Genomic DNA, 20954 nt, shown 5'->3' with positions numbered 1-20954 from the left:
CAGCATGGTCAGTCCACTCCAACAGAAGACGGCTGGCACCGGTACTGGCCCCCCTTTTTTTTTCTGGGTTTGGGGGGTTGGGAAACCTCACTGACCCAAAGGAAATCCTCTTTTTGTGAGCCCATGAAGCTGTGCGGCTGCAGGGACTTCAGAGTGCACGGATTGGGCTGCTGGGACAAGATGAGAAGTTTAAACATACAAAAAACCCATTAGTTAGATTTATTACTTTAGTTAAAAGCGCCTGTTTGAAGAATGTCCATGAAGGGGTCTGTGCTCGCAGTGGGGAAATGCCTCGCCTGCCTAGAGTTTATGTGTAAGTAACTTTTCAGTATTTGTCCTTTGACCATGTTTGGGCTTCACACGTGCACCTTAATAATCATTTTTTCGAATAAAATCTCTTAAGAAGTGGTCATTTCATTCAGAGTTCAATGCCATCCATGTTTGCTGTTAGTGCAGGCAGCTCTTGTCCTCTCTGACTTGTCTCCTGACAGTGAAAAACTAAGCGAGTTTTCTTTGCCACATCCAATGGAAAAAAGTCTCTGCCCTGAGGGTGGGATTTCAACATTGGGGGATGCAGTAGTGTTTTTATTCGGTTACTGCAGGAATGTGCAGAGGAAGAGAGGGGGGGACTGTTTGGTGCAATAGGGACAGCTAGGGCCGGACTCTGGAGCAATTATGGTTTTATAATTTTTTATATACCCATAAATATATGCACCTTTTTGCCCTTCTGCAGCCGGCGCAATTCTTTCATCTGAAACTACAATGATATCATCGGACACTTAAAACTGAAAGGTCAGACCTGGTTTTCTGTGTGTGCTGCTGTAATCTGCGATAGTTGGCTGAAGTTTTCCATCCTTTCACTGACCGTGACTGAGTGTTACTCTTGTTAAAAACTATTGTTTCAGTAAATGCACTCCCTTTCCTCTCGTTAAGAGGCTCTGGAGGGTTCTTTACTCGTAAGTCACTCCCATTTATTGGGAACCGAATGCATCTTTGCCAAATAGTACTTCCGAGACACTTGAGGAAATGTTGTCTTCCTTCAAAAATAATAAACATGCTGATATGATTGGGTATTGAACCTCTCATGTGCTGTGCTACAGTTGATATACTTTATTCGAGTATTTCCATTTTCTGCTACTTTACTACTTCTCCATCACATTTTAGACGGGAAATTCCTTTTCTTTTTCTTTCTTTTTTAACCATAGGTTAATTTGATTGGATTATAGACTGATTCATTACTATAAAATGAACTACCTGGTGGTTTATAGTGCAGTTAGTTAGCTCCACATTGACCAACAATAACATTAAAATGCCAGTCTAAGGGGACATTCTTGACAATAAGTCATTTTACTGTACTTTATCTACATTTTGCTGATAATACTTCACTTTTAACTTGTTGTGTTTGTCTGTTGTTCTTGTTTCTAAAGTGTAATATTATTACTTTTAATTAAGTGAAGTATTCTTCCATTACTGGTAATTGCTAAATATTATTAATCCTTCGCAGACATATGATGGGATAGAAAGTGGTGTTGACATACTGGATGTTTGTCCGATGCAGAATAAAGCAGGATGTCCTTTGGACAAACGGTTATCCCCATCAGGCTCACATGAAGCCTCTCATTCATCAAAGCCATGTTGAAATAAGTCAAAGGCAACTGGAGTTATGAAACCTTGAGGACATTAAGGCATTGAGGTCATCCAAGAGGCTTAATCAGTTTTGCTAAGACATGTGGAGTAACTTCCTATATTTAACTAATGTGGGTGACTGACTTCACTGGTTAGGTCTTCACAGTATGTTTTTTAACCATGTTAGCTGCATGCATGGCTCTAGGGATGGAAATGTTGGTTTGTTGGCCGGTTCACTTTAATCCACACTGAAATATCTCAACGGCGAGGGCAGTTTAATGATTATATTTTGTATTTTTGATGCTAATACTTTGGTACTTTTAATCAAATTTTGAATTTGTGACTTTAGGTACAAAAAGTAAAAATACTGATTATGGCCCACTGAAGTATAATTATTGATGCATTAATGTGTACATAATTTTAATGTTGCAGTTGGTAAAGGAGTATTTTTTATAGACTACTGCTGTGTTGTTTATCGACAATAATACATCATAATTTATTAGTTGATTTATAGATTTTTAAATCGGCAAAGTAACTAAGGGTATCAAATAAATGGAGTTACAAGTACAATATTTCCCTCTGAATTAGATTAGAAGTATTAATGGCATACAATGGTAATATTCAAAGCTGCACTGCATATAATATATATTATTCTGATACTTTTGTACTTTTACTCAAGTAAAATCTTTACATGCAGGACTTTTACTTGTATTTCTACCCTGCTGGCCTTTAGCTGTAATAAATAATAAATAATAAAATACCTTAAAATGTGCAAAGACAGCTCATATTGTTATGTAAAATCAATTATAGTGATAACAACTACAAAAAAAAAATCCGTATTAAAATCAATTTGCTCGGTTTCATCAAATTAAATGTTTTACATATTTCAGTATGTATCACTCCTTGTCTTGTCGCGCGCACAGACTTGGACACACATGGCTCGCGTTGTTGTTACTCCGGTAATCCACGTGAGCACCGAGCGGCGCTTCTTATTGGCTCGCGCGGGACAAGAGGAGTAAAAGATTCTGTGTATACCTAACACTGTTACCAAACCGAGGGAGCAGAGAGCAGCCAAGGTTCCCACACACGCGAGAAACTTTGACCATTTTTATACCCACAGACAGACGGGGAGGCATTATTTAACCTCCGCATGCCCGAGGGGCGCGGTAAGTCGAAACAAGTATTTGTGTGCTTTTACGACAATATAATGTTTTTCATCGCTGTTCATCGTTGAGGACTAGTTTCGCTGCTTTCAGTCGAAGCTATGTGTCTTTTTTGAGATGCTATTACATCACCAAACTTGTGTTTTCAAGAAATTCCTGAAAAGTCGTGTTTAATGAGTAAGAAGGGAGAGGAAATAAAAAGCACATGGGGGGGCTACGGGTTGAGACTACTCATTCTGAGAGTTGGCTCTCCATGTGACTGGTTTTCCCTAAATGTTTGCTCTGGAGAAGTGTCCAGGATGTATCCTCTTATAGTTTCCCCCCCAACTTTGGAGATGTTTTGGATTTTCCAATAGGCTATTATAAACTGCTGCCACATGAATTTAAACTCCTCTTTCCCATCTCACAGGGCACAAGTAAAGAAATGTGTTTTTTAGTTTTACACAATTTACTTGCACGTTTTTCACCTTCCAGAGTTGCATCCTTATTTTTTTTATTATCAATCAAAACGAAATACCGTTTTGAAGATCAATAAATTAATGCAAAGTAATTTTTCCTGCATAAATGTCCAAACATCCCTACGTCTAGCTTCTCCAATTTTGCAAATGTTTGAAGATTTGCAGCTTTTCTGATTGTATAGTTTAAACTCAATATCTTTGAGTAAATTGGATCAACATTTTTTGCGGTTTTCTGACATTTTATAGATTAACTCTTTAATTGAGAAAGTTCACACTAATGAAAATAATCAGTTGCAGGCACATCTGAATCTGAAGCTAAATCTATTTAATTGTTTGTTTTTCTTTCACGGCAGATGATTTTGAAATAAGTATAAACTTGAGTTTATGGCAGGAGAGGGAAACAGGATATTCTTGTGGATGAACATGTATACACTGGTCAGGTGCAGGTACTGTAGCAGAGCAACAAGGCGGGGTGAGGGCTAACAACATGTGCACATGTCGCCACAACAACACACCCAGACAGTTGAGTCCTTTGTCTCATTCTTAAATTTGCGACCTCATATTTGACTAGCAATTACTTGAATCCGGTTTCTGTTTTGACAATGTGTGTGTCCCTCTATTTTCACTGCCAAAAACAGTCCTATGCAAGGCTAAGGCACATGCTGACATTATACTTATACAAGTTTTAGATTAATCTAAAGCTTGTATAAGTATAGTACCGTATAGTGTAAAATAGAAAAGAAAAGATACTTTCATAGAAGTTAACTGTTTTGTTGGTGCAGAGAAAGTGACTGTTACCTCTTTGTTCCTGCAGTTATCCAATGTGATCTGTAAGAACATAGTGTTGCATAACGTTGAGCACTCTGTTCTTGTCATGTGAAATGTAGACCCTTTCCAGAGGGTGACCAAGGAGGCACACCTTTTTTTTTTTTCCCCCATTCCAGCATGACTTCAGGCTTAAAGGGAAGGGAAGTTATAAAAAGGGAAGTTAATAAACACATCTCATTATAAGGTTTAGCATATGTTCCTGCATGTGTGGTTACCATATGAAGTGTCAAATACTAACGAAAACCTCAAACACTTTGTCAGAGGAAAGAAGTCCTTTGTGCTGCAGGAGGAGAAATTTAAGATAAGGATAGTTTTTCTTACAAGTGATTAATCATTTAGTCTATAAAATGTCCACAAATTGTGAATTCCCAAGATGACTTCTTCAAATAGCTTCTTTTGTTTGTCTAAAACCTGAAGATCTTCAGTTTTCACTGATGTAGAGCAGCAGATTCACTAGAGCTGAAATGATTGGTCGATTGAACATGTAATAATCAATTAATTGTTTGATTTATTTTAAGGAAGAATGACAATTTCACTGGTTTTAACAGACACACGCATACATGCATACATGCATACACCCACACCTAAAAACCTGTCTCTCTTAATTGCATTGTTCTTAGTCCGCTCTTCACTCGTATGAAAAACAAACGGGTGTGGACGTAGCATGTTTAGGCATGCTGTGTGGGTAGTTGCTGCAAAGGATTCTGGGAATATTACTGTATTGAATCCCAGATTAAGCAGATGGACGTTGATCCTAATGAATAACTAAAACAACATTTCACACAAATACTCTAGAATTCACAAAAATGTAAAAGTACAGTTCATTTAAGAAATGGTGCATTAAACATCGGTGAACGCTCAATTATCCATTTTATTTTTTATATAGAGCCGAGTGTGTTTCAGCGGGACAGAGGAATGTTCTATAGCTTGAGCTGCAGAATGAGAACATGTAGTAGAAGGCTCATGCGTGTATCTGTGTGGGCAACATGCTGTCTTGCATAGCCTTCTTATTGTCAGCCTCTGGCCAATAAAGACGTCCATTGAGAAAGGTCACGTGACGACATCACGAGTGAGTGGGAAAGAATTTCGGTTGTCAGGAGAAGAACAAAAAAAAAAAAGGAAGGGACTGTTGTTGGGGTCAGTTCAGACAGGACTTGCAGGTAACGGCAGCCTGGAGGTGAATGCAGATTGTTTCATGGTCACTGTTTGCTCATTAGAAGTTGGAGATAATATCTTGCATATCATTAAACTTGTGTTCCTCCATGTTTGCTGAGTAAACACCCTTTTAACAGATCAGTGGCACTTTACACACACACACACTGAAAACTAACTGGGTCACATGTTACTACATCTCAGTCGAAAGTATTACATGTGGACAGATCTTGGAGAGTACTGATGCGAGTGTGAAGTCTCATAAATCGCCTCAAGTTTAAAAATGAAAACAATCTTGCTGGTTTGGAGTTTTAAAGTTGAGTTTACCAGAATAATGTAGCCCGCTGCTCCTCATCTCTGCTGCAGGCTAGCACCTCGAGGCTACTTCAGCCACTACTAGCGTAACACGCCTGAGTGTATTGTGGGTAATGTAGGCGGCAGGTTTTTGACAAGGAATAAGTATGCATGGATTAAAATATTTATATCTGATTCTCGATCATCAATTTTGATCCTTATCTTTAAGACTGTCCATCAACAATGTTATGAGTGCAAAGTCAGTGGAGTACTCTTTTAAGACGATGATGCTTTTTCATCCTAGTACGTATGATTTTAAAATAAAACAACTGAAGTTGAAGTGCTGACTTTCAGCTTAAAATAAATAGTTTGACATTTTGACGTTATTGCTGAGAGTTAGAGGAGAACTGAGTTCACACGCTTCATCTGATGCGGATCTATACACCTACCTACACCTTTCATAGTCATTGTATCCTTACCGATCCAATAATGTGGCGCTGACATGGAAAAGATATCACCATTACTTCATACTTTTTGACTGCGTCATAGTGAGTCAAAACTAAAAGTGTGAAGTAGAGTGTGCTCAGGGGATGCACAATTTCTGTTTTTGGCTTCTTATCTCACGGAGAGTAGAGGTCAGAGTAAATTTTAAAGAGCCAACCATGTATGTCTGATGTCAACAGAGCTGAAATCGTGCGTAATGAAAACACACTGTGGTTTGGCTGTTTTAAATAATAAATAAAAAGGAATGCTTTACTAAAACTGTTGTTAAATCATATCAACAAACACGACTCTCTCAAAACACCTTATTTGCTTTTAGTTTTACTTCGACATGACTTACTGGACAGGAGGCGCCACATATCTTTTCTCCAAATTTTCAGGAAACGACCGTCAACTTCTAAATTTGGATGTTTATAGTTTGCGAGAGGATGCACGCAGGATTTAATAAACCACTTAATCAAGAAGCCCTTGTACTGGCCAAGTTTTAGTGAGGCTCTTCAAAGGGAAAAGCCAATTTTAAACATTAAATTTTTAACCCTGTCTCACAGGTCTGTACCAGGCAGACTAAATGTGTGTGTTGTCTAACTCAGCACAAATCCATGTGTTTTATATCATGTGAAGTTGACCTTTCTTGCTGACTCAGTTATTCCACCAAGTGAGCAGGATGACCTCAGAAAGGGAGTATGTTTTTGGTCCATCAATGCTTGTATGATGCTTAACATCAACACTGTCTGTAACGTCTTGCGTTATGTCATTTCTAGGGAACTGATTTTCAGAAGTCGGAGGTGTTAATTACTTCCCGCACCGTGTTTCGTCTTGTGATCGTGGCAGGTTGCGTCTTGATTCAAGTTAAGTTGTTAGACCGGAATATTTATCCGCTCATTTGATGGCATGCTCTGGTTCATGGCTGTAAACAAAAAGAAAAACTATCAAAGAAACGGCACTCTCATCAATTGTTGTTGTTTATTGAACGCTCAGCATGTTGTGCTGAAGTTTCTGCTCAGGTCCCGGAGCTTTAAACTCTCATTAAACGCTGTTTTTTGCCTTACATCTTGTGTTTGAAGTTGGGCTTTCATCCTCACAGACCTGCTTTACGTGTATGTTTGTGCATGGGAATGAGGATTGTGTTGTACACAACATTGTCACAAGACTTTCACACTTGTTGGACAGCGTGTCAGGACATGCTGACATACTTCCTGGGTCGCCAAGATCTGAGGAGCGACCGTGCACAAGTGTCTCGTAATGTCAAAGCAGAGCAGAGTCCATGTCCTCGAGACTTTTCTGTTTCATGTCCACAAACATCATGTCAACTGTCAAATTAATTTTATTCTTGTTGTTTTGGCTCCTTTTTGTTTTTTAAAGGCTGCATTCTTCTTCGTAAAGTTAATCTTGCATCTCTCACCACCAGTTATAATCTATAGAGCATAGATTTGTATGCATAGATGTCACCATTCAAATCCGTCATACAGTTGGCAAAAAAAACATCCAGATCTTAAAGCCGCTATTCAAATCATTGGCACGACTCAATGCTGACGATCTGAATTCAAATGAGCTTTTTTTCCCTCCACACTGCAGTGAACTCAGTGGCTTTTCGTACCTATTGTCATCCACACAAGCCATGGTCTTGTGTGTTTTGTTGTGTGCTACTCAAATTTTATCCAGGCTGTAATGAATGCAGGATTTGTACCAGTGTGCGTGCATGTCAGTACTCGCAGTATTTTTGTGCATGTTCACCATGGCAGGATAGTGTGAGTGTGTGTGTGTGTGTGTGTGTGTGTGTGTGTGTGTGTGTGAGAGAGAGAGAGAGAGTGTGTGAGCAGCCTCATTTCCATCCAGTGCAGCGTGTAACAGTCATCCTTTGGCCCCTGTACTCTCGGCGCTTTAGCCTCCACAAAGCTCACTTTGTCACAGCTAACAGGATGGGGCCTGCAGCTGTGTTGTAGTAAGCAGCGGTGGCCTCTTGTTGCTTCCACGCTGCAGGAGAGGAGCGCCTCGATGTGTGAGCTGTAATGACGGGAGAGACTTCTGTCAGCCCTGGAAGAAAATGACAAAACTCTGAGACAGGCAGGTCAATAACACTGCAAGGGTTAAAGTGTGATTTAGCTCTGGTTTTCAGGTTTGACACATTTTATTTGGTTCATTTTAAGAAGGTGAAAGTGACTATTTATGTCTCCTTAAGTCGGGCATTACTCTTCCAGTCATGTCCACTAAACAGCCTAATATGCTGTTTATTAAAGGAGAAATGTTGTGTTTACTTAGCCACGTTTCTGTTACAATACAGCTATGTCAGAATGTCAAAGACTGGAGGGGAATGCACCAGTGATATTGGCTCTCGTTATTACATGCCTTCAGTCACAGGCCACTGCTATGTGACAATGTCAGGCATTCTTCAGATGGATGTCTGGGTATGTCTGAAGAGCAGCCACAATAAGAGATTGTTCTCGGTGTCGACTCCAGCCAACAAAGACGCCACACTCGAGGACTCTGTCATATAAACTTTAATGCTAATATAACATCTGCACCGTGACTATCATTGCAAAGATGAACCTTAAACACAATGCTCAGAAATCCAGTATATAGCAGCTGTGTTAGTGTAGGTGTGCACTTAAGGATTTTGAATGCAGGACACTTGATTATTACGTACTCTTGAAGGTTAATACTTTTTACACCACTTCCACAGTTGAAGGCCAATCTGTCATTTTTGAAAGATTGACACAGTTGGTGGGCGGGCATTAACCTGCTTTGTGTGTGTTAACATGGAAAGTGACCCCGAGGTCGGTGTCTTATGTTCATCTTTTCTGTCTATTATTCAAAAACACACACAGCGCAGTCACGTCGCTCAGTTTTTGTCTATGTTGTCTCAATCCTCAATACAGAAGTCACATTTTATTAAAAAAAGATGGATAAAAACAAAATGTTCTACTTTTTGTTGGCATTTAGACTTTCAAAAACTGCAGGCAAAAATATTTTGATCTCACGACCGCTCGCTGCACACAAAAGGAGGCACACACGCACTATAGGACTATTAACAGACATTCAAAACTTTCATTCAGAAACTTCAATAGAAGCTTAAAATGTAGTGACATTCAGTACAGCCCTTTCCTATTTACAGAGTCAGGGCTGTGTATGGACACCACATTTCTTTATAGCGCACACACAGAGCCGCGAACCGCGAGGAAATATTAGCTGAATTTGACAGACTTTCTTGAAATAACAGCCTCCACCCTTTTTTTGAATGAGTGTCTTTTATTGTCATCAAAATGACAGACAACAAGGAAGTGACACACAGCCACTGCTCTGGAGGGACGGCCAACAAACCTCAGAGACCAGCTGGTGACGAAGGGCTGCAGAAGATCTCTGACGTAGGCCGGTGTCTGAACATGAATTTGAGCCGGTGTGGAGAAATGGAGAATAATATTTTTTCATTCTAATTGTGTCTGTGCTTGTTGTCTGTCTCTGCAGTGTTTCCAGTGTGGCGGGGGATCGGGGTCGGTGGTGGTGGTGTCGGAGGCGGGTGGATCCAGGGCTGGGGACGCTGCTTGCGATGGGAGCCTGACAGTCCAGGACAAGGGGCCCGGACCCCGGTAATTGACTACCCTGTCTGGGTTGTCCTCTGTCGTGGGGGACACGCCAGGCTCAGGGAGGTTTGTCAGAGAGGCAGGGGGGCCATCAGACTGCCCACAGAGATGCTCAGCATCAAGCTTCCCCAGCTTTTTAACATCCATCAGATCCCCAAGGTAAGGAATGAAGAAGGCCTTTACAATGTACTAACAGTGCCAGGTAACCGTTGTATCCTTCTGTAACTGTCCTGTGGTGATTCGTAGTTTAGGAAGGACCCTACCTGTCACCACCTCGGGGGCATGATTTGTAGGCTGTTACTTCTCTGCAGCACCACAATCCCTACTTCAGAATGATAAAAACTGAACACCGGCACATCCCAAATTTTGTTGGTGACACGAAGCAAGCGCAATGATCGCAGCGTTCTTCCACTGCAGCGCCATCACACTCAACCTGCTTACCTCCACACTATTTATATACTGTAAACAAACAATGTCCTGTTCCTGAAAGCCCAACCCAAATGTATATACATGCGATTAAACATCCACGCCTCAGTAGCTGCTTGTGGCGGAGAGACCTTCAACAGGAGGCAGCGTCCTGCCGTTCAAGCATCTGTGTTGGCAGACGTCCACGCGGCTGCATCTTATCTGACAAGCAGTCATTGTTGTCGTGGTGTTGCATCACAATTCCCAAGTAAAAGTTTTAGTATCGAGGGCTTAAATGCGTGTCCTTGATTTTGTGATTGTGGAGTTTAAATATTTGAGTTTCTGTAGATACATTTTCTTTTTCTTCTGATGCCGTCTGTTAATCCCAAACAAACTGCTGTTGCTGTGTAAAACGCATCAGTCCCCATGTGCCAGAGGGACTTTTGCCTGGAGAGACCAACTGCACCATCGCTAACAGCAAATGTGAAGTCTTATGTAGAGTCAAGATGGGTTGAATAACATATTTGATGTATCGGTCGGTAAAGAAAGGAACACAGATTATTTTTAGAAGGATTCTTACCTGTGGAAATGTGACGCAGTGTTTGTTGAAGTAGATCTCATCTTAATGTTCTCATTCACACGAAGCTTTAAAAAAGAAAATTAGACTTTGTTTTTAATTGGCACGTTGATATCCTCCAACAGGCTGGAAACCACTGCACAGAATCCTCCACTATCAGCACAGAAAGTTTGTTTTTGACAGGAACAACCTGCAGTAACAGTGAGAGGTGCATCCTGTCAACATGGATCGGCAGGCTTTAGTGCAGTGTACTTGCTCACCTGGTGTGTGTGTGTGTGTGTGTGTGTGTGTGTGTGTGTGTGTGTGTGTGTGTGTGTGTGTGTGTGTGTGTGTGTGTGTGTGTGTGTGTGTGTGTGTGTGTGTGTGTGTGTGTGTGTGTGTGTGTGTGTGTGTGTGTGTGTGTGTGTGTGTGTGTGTGTGTGTGTGTGTGTGTGTGTGTGTGTGTGTGTGTGTGTGTGTGTGTGTGTGTGTGTGTGTGGTCCTCAGGTGTTCAGGGAGGATAGCATCATCTCTGGATACCGTCACCCTCGGAGCTCTGCGCTGGACTGCGTCCTCAGCAGCTTCCAGATGAACAACGAGACCATCAACATCTGGACCCACTTCCTGCCAACATGGTGAGTGCAACTCAATGGAAATCAGTATTTACATTTAAAGTGTCTATTTTGTTCGGTGCACCAAAACCTCTAATATAAAACTGACCATAAGATCAACAATTATGTTTGTGTGCAACTACCCAAATATCATATTTATTTAATTAGCATGTTCTTTCATTTAAGTCTAAAATCCTGAAGAGTCATATATGCACATACAACCGCAACAAACAAAAGACATGGAATGATCTGAGACCAGAGCTAATCTAGTTGTATTCAAGACTATAATGTTAACTTTCCAGCTGCAAAACACGACAGCGTTTGTAAGGATCAGTAGAAATATGTGGAATTGTGTTCAGTATCTGTGATGCACTTCCTCAAATCCTTCGTAGAGCTGCAGGGGAAATCAACAGGTGGCGAAAATGTACCGTCGAGATCTTTTCAGGAAGGTGGGAAAAGTGGGAGCGAGATCCCCCCCCCCCCCTAAATATGATAAGCCTGAATCCAAACAAACGGGAGACTTGAGACCATGATGGCGGATAAGTCCAAGCACAACAGCCTTGAAACGTGTGGGACAGAGTTGGACAGAAGCAGTTTTGAGTTGATTGTTGTCAATGTGCTGAAATGAGACAAAATGGTGTTTTGCAGGTACTTCCTTTGGCGTTTCTGTGTCCTCTGCTCCACTATGAACTTCCTGACCGACAGCTACACCTGGCCCCTGCTGGTGTACATGCTGCTCGTCTGCATTTACCCCTTCACCTCCAGCTGTGCACACACCTTCAGCACCATGTCCCCAGAGTCCCGCCACATCTGCTACTTCTTTGACTACGGAGCGCTCAGCCTCTACAGTCTGGGTAAGATCCTAAAAGTACTATTAGTGCAGATATCTTTTGTTTCTCTGCAGAACTCTGACGTGATTGAGCTCAACTGTTGTTGATTGAGCCGCAAACATCTTATGAACCTTCCTATAATTACTATTTAAGACCAGCACGTCTACATGAAAGCTGGCTTATCATTGTGTTTCTGGAAATCATTCATTTCCAAGAATTCTGATGCGACTTCTTTTTAAGGGAACTGTAATCTAGTATTTACCTGGCAAATGACATAGCAGAACATTCAGAGCACTGTTTCTGTCTGCCTTTTTTTAACTAGCTTTGTCAGCTGGAAGGGAGCAGGGTGTGTCTGATTTCCATATCATCTCAAACCACATATCATTTATCTCCTTTCTGCATCCTGCCTGAGAAATGAGTTGTTTCATGGCTTATCTGCACCCCGGGCAGCGTGTGCTTTCATTTCTCCTATGCATAATATTTCCCTGTCACCTTGTATAATGTATTAGCCTTAACCGAGGAAGTTCAACAAATAGTAAACACAGCATCTGTCCTGTAGAAATTCAAAGCTTGGTGCACAAGTGGTCCTTTCTTTGAAAATGTTTTCTGTTGTCCCGCCCGTCGGCCTATTTGCAGGCGAGTATGTACTCGTAAAACGGATATGTTTTGTCCGCCCTCGGCCTCCTTAAAATAAACAAAAACATTGTGTGTTTTTAAGCTAAGTCTACTTTATTTATCGTCAATGTATATGTTCAGTGTGTGCATTCCTTTTATGAAGGTAGACAGTTTAGGATCCCTGCAGCATGTAAGATCCCTGCAGCAGTCAAACATTAACTGAGGGTCCTCTTCAGTTCCCTTCACTAGTGCTGCGGTCCCTTACTGATCCTTAATCTATCACAAAGCCTCTTAGTGCCAAGGTTTGCCCAGTTTAAAATGTTCAAAAGTCTGCAGAAAGGGTTTTCTTACTGCGGGACAAATATTACAATCAAAAGGCTGCACACACAGTACGGCAGATGCTCTCTAGGGAGGAAGGTGACATCTTGACATCTCATGCTTATTTTTGATAGTCTTCAAATTGTTTCAGTGCAATGAAAAGCTTTCAGGTGAGCAGATCCTTCCTTGGTATTAATAACAAACTGCAAAATCGCAGACACAAGTCAATGTTAAAGGATTTTAATAGCAAAAATGTCGGAGTGGCACAATGTGGAGATATGTGGTGCATCCTGGCTTTTCTTCCCCTCCCTATCCTCACTCTTCCTTTTGTCGGTGAATGTTTCTGTGTGTTGGTTTGTGTAACATAAGTGTGCTGCCTTTCTAAGAAAGACTCCTGGAAAGACAGATTTAGATTTCAAGAGACCATCCTGGTTTTATGTATTTTTGAATCTGTTAAAACACCTGTTGTACAAAAATCCAATCATTATTAAAGATATAAGATATGTACAGAAATACAAACACATTTTTACCAAGTAAGATGCACACGCATTTAAAGTTTAAGATTGTGCAGGAGAGGTAAGAAGCTAAAAGTTTATACAAAAACCTCTTGGGTCAAATGAATGAATGTAATAAGTGTTTCCTGTGTTTGTGTTCAGGTTGTGCCATAAGTTACGGATACTACGTCATGCCAGACTGCTGGGTGAACAGCTGGCTCCATCAACACTTTGCCCCCATTGCCATTGGAAACACACTGTTCTGCACCAGTCTGTCCTGCTATTCCAGGTAAGAGGCTGCCATGTACCTCTGCCTCCGGCCAAGAATGTGAAAAACATTTTTTAATATCCAGATTCTGCATTTTTGGGAATCTTGCTTTTAAAAAAAAAAAAAAAAAAAAAAATCAAGTAAAAATGTTCTCGAGGAAGTTGAACGTGAATTATTTCTTTAACATTAGGCCTAGACGGTCGAACGATTGGAAAATCGATGTCAGGATAAATACTTTTGTCTTGAATGCAGAATACAGCGTTCTGATTTTAAATACATGTGACCTCTTTTTATGCCTGGAAGGTTTCAGCGTTTTCTCTCAGACTTGTGTTGCCAGGGTCGAAACTCCACTGGAACGGTCTTTATACAGTCATGTGACATTTAAACTCCACTGGAACCCAGACAAATTAACCTATTTTACACTCGGCAGCTCTTAAACACACGGTGACCCACTGGAAATATTCCCGTCGATGACGTTATTATATTTGAAGTATCAAATTAATGTGAAATTGATAAATGCTGTGTTGTACTCTGCACTGTTGTGTGATGGTGAGGAGTGGATGACTGTATGCCTTTCATTAGGATCAAGGCAAACACTGGTTTTGCTTGTGTGCAGCTCTAAAAATACTGCAACGTCCAGCACTTAAGGCCAAAGGCTAGTATGAATAAAAGTATTACGATTTTAGATATTCATGCAGGTTATAGACGGATGAACTAACCTGTGAGAAGTATTGATCGACCAATTTGTTTTTACAGCTGATTGATATCAAGGTGTGTTGATGTTTGGGAGTTTACAATATGTGTGTGTGTGTGTATATATAATTCTTTAATGGTACCTGCAATACATACCGAGTAAAAAAATGAACTTGTTGGTGCCCTCTGGTGGACACACTGTGACACTGACACAGATTGTAAATGACCTAAAGGCTTTTTCTCTAGTGAGAAGACAAAGTAAAGTTATCGATTGCGAACGATGGCTTTAGGTTGGAAAGCTGCACCTTTTCTAATTGTATTCATACATTGTTTGTGTGTCCTAGTTTGATTTGTATAGATAAAAACGGTTGCCTGCCCCTCCGTCTGTCCCCACAGGTTCCTGGAGCTGCAGTTCCCACAGAGAAGTAAAGTTCTGAGGACGGGAGCGTTCGTCCTCCCTTTTATATTTGACACTGTCCCTCTGTTTTACAGGGTGAGTATCGGCACCGTCCTCGGGTCCGCTTTCACTCACATATGTGGATATAGTGCCGTGCACACTTGAATGTGTTTTGTGTCATTATGCAAGTGTTCTGAGCGGATTAGCGCCGGGCTTTAGTACTTTGTGTCACTAACCCAGATCCTTATTTCCTTTCTCAATCTGATCCAAATGTGTCACTGCCATCAATTATTCCCCCAAATCACTGTCGGAAACAATCAGTGACAACAATCAGTGACAACCAGCATTTCATCTTTGTTTCTTTTTAAAAGATGCATCTGTGGTTTTCTTTCTGAATATGTTTAATTTTAAAATGTGTTGTTTGTTTCTCTGCGTGTAGATTCTTCTCTGCTGCGGGGGAAACTGCAGCCACAGCGACGCCTTGTCCAGTCACTGTTACCACCTCCTCTTTGCCTTCCTCACCTGCTTCCTGTTTACCGCCCACCTCCCTGAGAGGTTGGCTCCAGGACGCTTCGACTACTTTGGTATGTTGCTCTGGGCTGTAACAGACACTGATAAGTACTTCAAATATTGACGCCCTTATCAATGAAAGTTGCTACAGCGGGATTATAGAGGACACTTTACTCATATCTTGTACTGATTGTTATGTTTTTGCTGTGAAGCACTTTGGGCTGCAATTCTTGTATGAAAGGTGCTATACAAATAAATCTTTTATCTATATATATATATATCTATCTATCTATCTATCTATCTGTCTGTCGACTTTATGCTTTAGAAGTGTGAAAGAGAGCGGGCACATGAAGGGAAACAATGCTACCGGTGGTTTTATCCTCCACACGGGGCTGTAACTTTTATATTTGCCGTTGCCTTTTCCTGTTCTTCAATGTTTTTTCTCCGCTGACTGCTGGACACAAAAGTGTGTGTGTGTGTGTGTGTGTGTGTGTGTGTGTGTGTGTGTGTGTGTGTGTGTGTGTGTGTGTGTGTGTGTGTGTGTGTGTGTGTGTGTGTGTGTGTGTGTGTGTGTGTGTGTGTGTGTGTGTGTGTGTGTGTGTGTGTGTGTGTGTGTGTGTGTGTGTGTGCGCCAAACAAACTTTTCTGCCTGTTTCTTTGCTCAGTGGACCGCTGTTTGTCCTGGTGAGGTTTCAAACAGGGTGTGTTTTTTTTTGTCTAATAATCTCAGCACCTGTGGTTCTCACCCCTCCCTGTGCAAAGGGAGACGTGCTGTGTTTGTTACTGATTGTGCAAAAATAAGAGATGGTTTGGTAACGCTGTTAGAAATAGTTTAGATTAGTCCTCGAACAGAATTATTATCAACTTAGTTGGAATACATTTTAGAGTCTCCGCTTCAGCCCCTTCAGTTTTGTCCCTGTGCTATTAGTATATACGTATCAGTCTGTGTTTGTGAACCTCAATGACAAGTTGCTCTTCAAAATACTGCATTGATTAACAAAACCACCCATGAATAATTAAATCAACACATGAATGAATCATTAATCAAATTATAATATTCATCAGAATATTGAATTGTTAATAGTTTGATCTGTAAGAGATATTTTAAAGTTTTAAACTCCTAATAATCTCATACTGAATGATTTAGTTTATTATTATAAATGACGAAGGAGGAAATCTTCACATTTGGAGTGGAGACTGGTAATATTTGGCATTTATGCTTGAAATAACAAAAATGATGATCAAAATAGTTAAACTGGGACCGGAGAACATTTGGTGTTTGTTTTTTTTTCATGATAAATATTTAAACGATTGTTGCTGATTTAATTTTCAGTTGTTTGCACATGAGGTGAAACATTCAGCCATGCACATAAAAAAAGAAGAAGCAATTTTCTATCCTTAGCTCGTGGTTTCCTACGCTGAATCTTGTCTTCCCTCCTCACACAGGCCACAGCCACCAGCTCTTCCACATCAGCGCCGTGGTGGGGACCCACTTCCAGATGGAGGGCGTGATGGCAGACATGACGTCACGGCGGACGTGGCTCCTGGACCACGGGGCGATGCCCTCCTTCCTGGGGACCATCGGGGTTCTGGTCGCCAGCCTCGTCCTCAACCTCGGCATCATCGGCATGTTCAGCGCTCCGCTGCTGTGGAAACCCTGCCACGGCTCCAACCAGCCGCACGCGTCAACGTGCGAGTGCAAGGAGAAGTGAGCGGCGGTGCATTTTCCACCAACAGCCACAAAATGTCTAAAATCACTTTCCAAAGGAAAGGTTTGGGCTGTTTGTCCGTCTCAGCAGTGTGTGTGTGTTTGGGATGATTAACAGTCACAGTAGTGCGTGTTTAACACCAATAGTTCACTCGAGATAAAGATTGTGATGCAACATGTCCAGTGCTTAAAGTATCTCTGTAAAAGTTATACACCTGAAGTATTTGTTCATGTGTTTACTCAGCAGCTGAAGACCCAGTCGCATTCATTGAAGCCTTTTTCTGATGTTGCATTAAGCTCGCGTGTGAGAAGACATGTCTCCCGTGTACAAAATGTCTGTTTAATTTATTTTTAAGCTTCCTCGATGTGCATTTTTAAAAAGGCTCTGGGTTGAAGGACGCATGCTGATGTGACGCAACACACACAAGTGCCTTTTTATCGTAGAGTCACACTTTATTTACCCTGTTTACAGTAGATCACTTAAAGTACAAGTTTTGAATCTCAAACTGGAAACATTTAATGTCGCAGTTTGCAGGGATCATATTCTCAATTAGTGAATTTGTTTTGCATGTACTAGGCCAGAATGTCCTTTTTTACATTATTAAGGATTTATTGAGAATGCTCTTAGTAACTGGATTACTTGGTTAGTGTGGTTCTTTGTATGAAGCGGTCTAAAGACGACCCTCGTTCAGCTCTACGTAATACAAAGCGCATTGTGTCGCCGGCTCTTATACATCCACTTTCACTCTGCAGGGAAGGGAAAGAATTCATGTGGTTCTTTCTTTCTTCTTTCCTTCTTCTGATTGCCTGCCTTTTTTATTATGAACTCCTAAAACCTACTCTCACAAATCTTACAGTGCGGCGGGGATTAAAAGACGGGTACCATTTTAGTAGTAGTAGTAGTAGTACGTTTCCACGGCAACGCTATAGTGGCCCCCTGAAGGTCTCAAACTATTTTTATGTCGCGAGCAAACGGCACCTCTCGTTCTTCCAGCGTGTGTGTCATGACATCTGAACATTTGTCGTGTACTAAAAGCACATTCAGTGGTTGATTTTGTTTTTAACTTTATACACTTTTTTTTTGCATTTGTCCAGTTAAATTTCCAACACTTGTGGTTTATAAATAAAAATATATGGAGAGAGGGGAAGGGAAAAAAAAGTATGTTCAGTGATAGTTTGGGGTCGTGTTAACATGAGAGTGTTGCGGCGTTGCAGCGCATATACAGTTTAACAAACCGGTATCACTCACTGTTCTGTGGTTCTCCTGTTGACCCACGAGACTGACGATACATTTGCCACTGAAATAATAATTATATATTTATAGAATTTTATTATACGTGTTGTTTTAGGTGCATAAGCGGGAATGAAGTCTTTTCGTTTTGGGGGAGATCTAGAGTACCACAGATTCACACGCTATATGTTGTGACGGCTATTGAAGCTTTTGTTTCCATAAAACGAGTGGGGGGGAAAAAAAATGCAGGCAGATTATTTTAATAAGTTTCCAACTCTAGTCCACTTTATTTTAAGAGTTTTCTATAACATGTGTTAGATCTGAGATGATTAATTGATTTATCGATTAGTTGATTGACAGAAGTTGTTTGATATTAGATGCAATCGCTTCGTCAGACGTGCTGCTTCCAGCTTCAATGTGAATATTTTTTTGTATCGTTTTTAAATTGAATATTTGTTTTGAGAAAAAATATTTAATGGACAAAGTAATTGATTGAGAAGAAAAAATGGATGATAAAGTAAATTATAAATGATCTCAGATTTTTCACTTAAGAAAAAATAAAACCATAGTAGGAAAATAGGACTTTATGATGGACAAATTAGAGAATTAATTTAATAATATCGTCATAGCACTACTGTATATACAGCCTATGCTTCGGAGACTGGCAAAGCATTGTCGTTTTAATGGCAGACGGGGAGAACGATACTTAAAGTCCATGTTGCCGCTGTAACGCACTGTAGGTACAGATCAAAAACACTTGACTGACTAACTCATTTGTATAAAACGAGTTTTAAAGCATGTATGGCACACACTTACACTTAATTCCACCAGTTGTACGTACACACAATTCACAGGAAGCACTTGGCTAACGCACACTCTTACAAATGTCTTTTAGCTGTGTTGGTCTATAGAGTTTAATAAGAGGGGAAAACGTATGTGATATTATGGGACTGAGGCGTGTTGCAGGTCCATGTTGGATGCTGGAGATGAAATGTCGGACGCAGAGTTAATGTGTAGAATCACAAACGCACATGTACACACACACACGCAGACACACTTTTGCACTCGAGCAGGGGAGTTGTTTAAGATGTTTTCCAGGTTAGGGTGCAGAGTATAAATATCCCATCAGACTTTTATGTTGCAGACAAAACAGAGCAGTACTTTCCCCTCAATGCCACCGACTCTTTCTGTTTTATCTCCACCCATGCCGAGCGTCGATCGATTTTATTTTATCTATTTTCTCCAGTCATCATCTTACAGCGTTCTTCGCTTTGACCCGGTTGATTCTTGGAATTGCATCATTACTGGCTTCTGTGGCGTTTCTTTGCTATCGACCCAAACTAGTTTGGAACTCATTTATTTTCTCAGCTGCTGCTGTTGTTGTTGTTTAGTTTTTTTCATCTCACTCATTCTCAGCCGTTTGGTGCCTGCACTGTTTTCCAGCAGTTTGACGGTTCTGAAGCTCAGAGATGCCGAGGCTTCAACATCAAATACATCGATGCTGATGTCACCTTTTTCTGAATTACATTTTCACATTTTATTCTGACCAAATGATCAATTCCAGACCCACAATTTCTCCAGACCAGATCAGTTACTTGTTGAAGGCCATTTGTCATGTATGGTTCACTCCTCAGTGGACAAACAGATTCAGGTCGTAATTATCAGGAAAACCGGGCGCTTTCTTTGTGATTACTTAAAAGAAAAAAAGAATACAGTGTATTGAAGGATGTTTGAAAAAGTGAAATGGAGAACACAGACGGGTGCACGATGAAACATTTCATACAAGAACTCAAAACGGGGTTTGAGAGTCATTGGTGCCTATTTCTTTAATGTGTTTTGTTCCTTGTCTCTTGAAAAAAGACAAACTACTCTTAAAATGTATAAATACTTATTTGTTATTTGCTGTGTAAAATTTGTAATTTGCTACTTTTGTTCTACTAGATTTGTGTAATAAATTAAGCCTTTTATAAGTGTAATAAGTGTCACTGGAATCATTTCAAGATGTCTCCAGATATTTAATTCAGTTGTGTATTAAATGACTAAAACTTATTATTCCATTGTCCAAAAAAGAGCTGCAGCTCTACTGTTATAAACATGCATATAGCACACAGATGTACAACTTGTCTTTGAGTAATGAAATGAAAGATGTGGTCATAAAATGGACAAAGAGATTATTTGTATTGGCAGATATTGCAGATCCTTCGTGTTAACGCCAGTCTGAGCAGTGTGAGTGTGAGTGTGTGTGTGTGTGTGTGAGTGAGTGACCAGCAGAGGGCAGGACTCTACAATAAGACTGAATCCTTTAGGTTGAGCTGCTCTTCGCTTCTTTCTGCTGATCAGTTTTTATTCCCAAGAAAATAAAGTTTCTTACATTGTGTGAGATTCTTCTTGTTCCCGGTGAAGATGCTTTTGATAAAGTAGCCTTGAACTGACTGTTTAATATCGTGAGTTAAAACATAAACCGAGGATATCACTGCAGAAAAACTTAATGTAGTTCTACAAATGTGAAATGATCTCTTGCTTCTCGCATATTCCTGTAGGATGCACGAAGCCTTGTAGACTAAATTACTACTTTTTAAATTGTTTTTTTGCGTGCAAATTATTTAAAACATTTTGACACTTTAGTTTACTAAATGAATCCACACGGTGCATATTCAAAAGCAGAAGCCTCCAACTTAATTGTGGCTCCTCTTATCTCTCACGTTGTATAGATTAGTA

General features: G+C 40.5%; 1 protein-coding gene across 2 annotated transcripts; it reads left to right on the top strand.

The window, feature by feature from the left end:
* The first annotated feature begins 74 nt into the window (after nucleotides 1-74).
* paqr6 (progestin and adipoQ receptor family member VI) lies at nucleotides 75-20212 on the top strand. Of its 2 annotated transcripts, none has more exons than XM_029452103.1 (8): nucleotides 75-313; nucleotides 9485-9759; nucleotides 11069-11196; nucleotides 11821-12026; nucleotides 13592-13718; nucleotides 14787-14883; nucleotides 15227-15371; nucleotides 16744-20212. In XM_029452103.1, the coding sequence occupies exons 1-8, from the start codon at nucleotides 253-255 to the stop codon at nucleotides 17007-17009; spliced, it is 1305 nt and encodes a 434-aa protein (XP_029307963.1). In that variant the 5' UTR covers nucleotides 75-252; the 3' UTR covers nucleotides 17010-20212. The 2 variants fall into 2 exon arrangements, with proteins under 2 accessions (XP_029307963.1, XP_029307964.1); XM_029452104.1 differs by lacking the exon at nucleotides 75-313 and adding an exon at nucleotides 2656-2792.
* Nucleotides 20213-20954: the final 742 nt, after the last annotated feature.

Source organism: Cottoperca gobio, chromosome 16, assembly GCF_900634415.1.
Source record: "Cottoperca gobio chromosome 16, fCotGob3.1, whole genome shotgun sequence".
Classification (NCBI taxonomy): Eukaryota; Metazoa; Chordata; class Actinopteri; order Perciformes; family Bovichtidae; genus Cottoperca; species Cottoperca gobio.
Note: the sequence above shows the minus strand (reverse complement) of the source record. Positions and strands in the feature narration are given on the sequence as shown.

Bases quoted from the DNA above. Each gene is read 5' to 3' on its own strand.
- paqr6 (XM_029452103.1), top strand. From the start codon at position 253: ATGTCCATGAAGGGGTCTGTGCTCGCAGTGGGGAAATGCCTCGCCTGC. The intron at 12,027-13,591 runs GTAAGATCCTAA...GTTTGTGTTCAG, and splicing joins GCTCAGCCTCTACAGTCTGG to GTTGTGCCATAAGTTACGGA. The intron at 15,372-16,743 runs GTATGTTGCTCT...CTCCTCACACAG, and splicing joins AGGACGCTTCGACTACTTTG to GCCACAGCCACCAGCTCTTC.